Source organism: Phascolarctos cinereus, unplaced genomic scaffold (genome assembly GCF_003287225.1).
Source record: "Phascolarctos cinereus isolate Bilbo 61053 unplaced genomic scaffold, phaCin_HiC Scaffold_5;HRSCAF=322, whole genome shotgun sequence".
Lineage (NCBI taxonomy): Eukaryota > Metazoa > Chordata > Mammalia > Diprotodontia > Phascolarctidae > Phascolarctos > Phascolarctos cinereus.
Window position 1 is genome coordinate 292,689,534 of NW_027555958.1, and position 3,100 is coordinate 292,692,633.

Here is a 3,100-nt window from a genome sequence, read left to right on the forward strand (position 1 = left end):
ACCCTCCCTCACTCTGTGACCTTGATGGATCACTTAACTTTTAACAGCCTCAGTTTCCTCATTTGTAAATGGGTGCATGGGTCATAACAGAGTATATCTCATAGAGTTGTTGTGAGAATCAAATGAGATAAATTATGTGCAATAGTTTGGAAATCTCAAAGTGCTATTAAATTATTGTTTCACTGCCTTTATAGATGAGAGAATTGTCAAGGGCTGTTCAAGGAATCTGAGAAATCTAGGGGATGACCCTGGCTTTTCAAGGTCAAGGTTCATAGGTCTCCACTCTGGCAGCCCCCTTGCACCCCGACCACCTGTGACAGAACTTTCATGTGGGAGTGGGGGCCTATTACAAGAAGCAAAAGATAATAGACTTTCTTGCCAGGGGTAATGAACCTCTTTTAATGCCCTGATTTCCTGTTGCCACGCATGGCTTTGATCTGTGATATTCTGCCATACCCCTCCCAAGGCAAGGATAAGCAGGATCCTGGGAGGATGGCCGTAGGGGTGGTTGGTTCTCAGTTTAGAATGAGGCCTGTGCTGACAGACTCTTCTTCACCTTTAAGCCCTTTCTTTTGTGGAGTCCTGTCCAGGCAACTGCACCTTCAGGGATGTTGTTCAATGTCATGTTGCTTGTGCCCAGAGTCCCTGGCTCTTCATCAATCTCAATGGGAGAAATGGGTACCTCTTCTGCATCCAGGTTGGCATCGCTCCAGCCCTCGGAGCTATCGCTGAGGCAGCATGGAGTGGTGCTTTCTTCATCAGCTGGGATGATGGTCTCCTCTGAGTGTCCACTGGAATTGCTTTCTGGTAAGTTGGCCCCCTCCTCGGTTGGCCCTATGGTCTCTGCAGTGGGCTGAACATTAGTATCTTCATCTGGCTTCTGCTCTGACAATGGGGATGGCTCTTCAGCCCTCACTCTAATGCTAGGGGAAAGAGGTAACCGGATGATGGTGTGGGTAGGTGGCTTAACAAAGCCCTGACCAGTCCAAAAGAGGGCAAGCTCCTGGCGATAGATGGCCACAGCTAGACTGGTGATGAGGGTACAAGACACCAAGTAGAGCAATGCTGGCTGTCCCATCTGCATGAGAATCATGGCAAGAAAAGTAAGCAATAGGCCAACAGCATAGGCCAAGGTACAGGCCATGTAATAGACTCGGGAGGAGTGGACCTGAATGTCAAAGCGGTGGCAGTAGGCCACCAGGAAGCCAGGCACCACGATGTCCCCAAAGCCAAGGATGGAAAATGGCCGGTCACAGAGAGTCAGTGGTGAAAAGCTGAGGCGGGGCACCTTCAGCACCATGGGCAGCTTTTCATGGCTGGTAGAATCAGAGGGACCAGAGGCCACTTCCACCATAATGCTCTCGCCAGTCCTAGTGAGGAATGGGGTGATGAAGACGAAGAAAACATCGAAGGCCAGCAGGGCCAGCAGGAAGGAGGTACAGCTACGCAGAGTGGGCAGCCTCACACGTCGGAGCACAAACAGGCAATAGGACACACCTAGCATGTCTTGTAGAAGCCAGGCCCAGCTCTCCTCATTACGAAAGATAATCCAGATTGCTGTGATGGAGGTGCACAGGCCAGCTAGCAGAATAAGGGATAGCTGAAGGACAGCTGTCTGCAGACCTGGCAGCATGAGCTGGCAACGTCCCAGGGGCAGGCGGCGAGCTAGTGGAGCCAGGCAACTGTAGAGGCCAGTGCCAGCGCCCAGCCCGAAGATGCCGATCATAACGTAGACAAAACAGTCATAGAAGAAGTATAGCAACAGCATGATGGAACAGGACATGAGGACCACTGCCCCTGTCATTGCTGGTGTGAAATCCACAGGCTCCTCCTCCTCATCTTCTTCTTCATCCAGCCCTTCAGCTTCCTCGCTCATATTGGTGCCTCCACCCCGATGCTCCCGGCGCCGCTGAAGTCTCTCAGCCTCACTCAGTCCAGCCCAGTAGCCACCCAGGGCCACAGTGCCAACAGCCAGGATGAAAATGATCATCATGTTATAGTCAAGGATAGGCTCTAGGGGCACATACATGGCCACTCGGATGGTGGCCCCACCGTGGGCTTGATTCAAGATATCCAACATATCGTCGTAGCGGAGTATGGCTACTGGGATGGTCAACTCGGGGAGTGGTCTGAGTCTCTGGGAGGTTGCTGGAACTGGAGTGGTGTCTGAACACTGGAGGCCAGCAGAACGGCTGACGATGAGAAGCCCGTGGGCACCCTGACCTTGGGCCAGGCGACCCTTGGTGTAGAAGCTGCAGTTCCCCCGTAGCACCATGGCGGTGGTTTTGCTCAGTGGTTTCTGGGAGCTAGAGCTTTGGGGGTATGACTGGTGGGTGTTCTCACTGGGGCACCAGGGTGCTTTGGTGCCATCATGCAGGGGCAACAGAGGGGCATGGTGGAGGTCCCGGGGCAAGGTGATGTACTCAGAACTGAAGAGGGCACAGTAGTCTTTGCTACCCTTCTTTTCCGATACCACGTGGACCACGCCATACTCTCCATGGGCTGGAGTACCCACGTGGAGTAGGAGGAGGATGAAGGGGAGGAGGAGGTCCAGAGCTGCCATCCTCCTCAGCCACCTGCTTCAGTGTCCTGCAGGCCTGAGTGGGCTTTACCCCACAACACACTTTGCCTGCCTTCAACTGCCCCTTAGAGGGGGGACCCCTCCCCTCCCTGTCACAGAGCAAGGCCCCTGGAAACCAGGGCCCCGCCCACTTCATCATACAACACTGGGACCCAGGGTAGGGAAAGCAGTCAGGCATACTCTGAGCTCCTTCCTACTTATGGCTAAAAACATCCCTCAGAAATGCCTTGTCCCCTTCACTTCACAGTTTGCCCCAAATCCAAGCCCTTCTTGTCTCTCTGTGTGGTAAGACAGTCTAGTTTCACATTCTTTGTCTAATTCTTTAAGACTGCTGTGGGACAGGTGCCATGCTCGGTCACAGATAGGGCTGACAGAGTATAGCATTACATAAGAAGATCAGGACAGGGGCTGGAAGTCAAGAAACCTGGTTTCTATTTCTGATTCTCCTATTAAATAAGCCTGAATGACCTCAAAAAATTCACTGCCCTGCTCTGGACTCAATAAGAGGAGGAAATTGGA

At 52.5% G+C, this 3,100-nt stretch overlaps 1 protein-coding gene across 1 annotated transcript; it reads right to left on the minus strand.

Annotated features, from left to right (window-relative positions):
• Positions 1 to 380: 380 nt before the first annotated feature.
• On the minus strand, positions 381 to 2,634 carry SPPL2C (signal peptide peptidase like 2C). The gene has a single exon (XM_020997615.2). It carries the CDS (start codon positions 2,561 to 2,563, stop codon positions 521 to 523), a length of 2,043 nt encoding a protein of 680 aa, XP_020853274.1. The 5' UTR covers positions 2,564 to 2,634; the 3' UTR covers positions 381 to 520.
• Between the last annotated feature and the right edge of the window lie 466 nt (positions 2,635 to 3,100).

Excerpts from the sequence above, each read along its gene's own strand:
- SPPL2C (XM_020997615.2), bottom strand. The coding sequence starts at position 2,563 with ATGGCAGCTCTGGACCTCCTCCTCCCCTTCATCCTCCTCCTACTCCAC.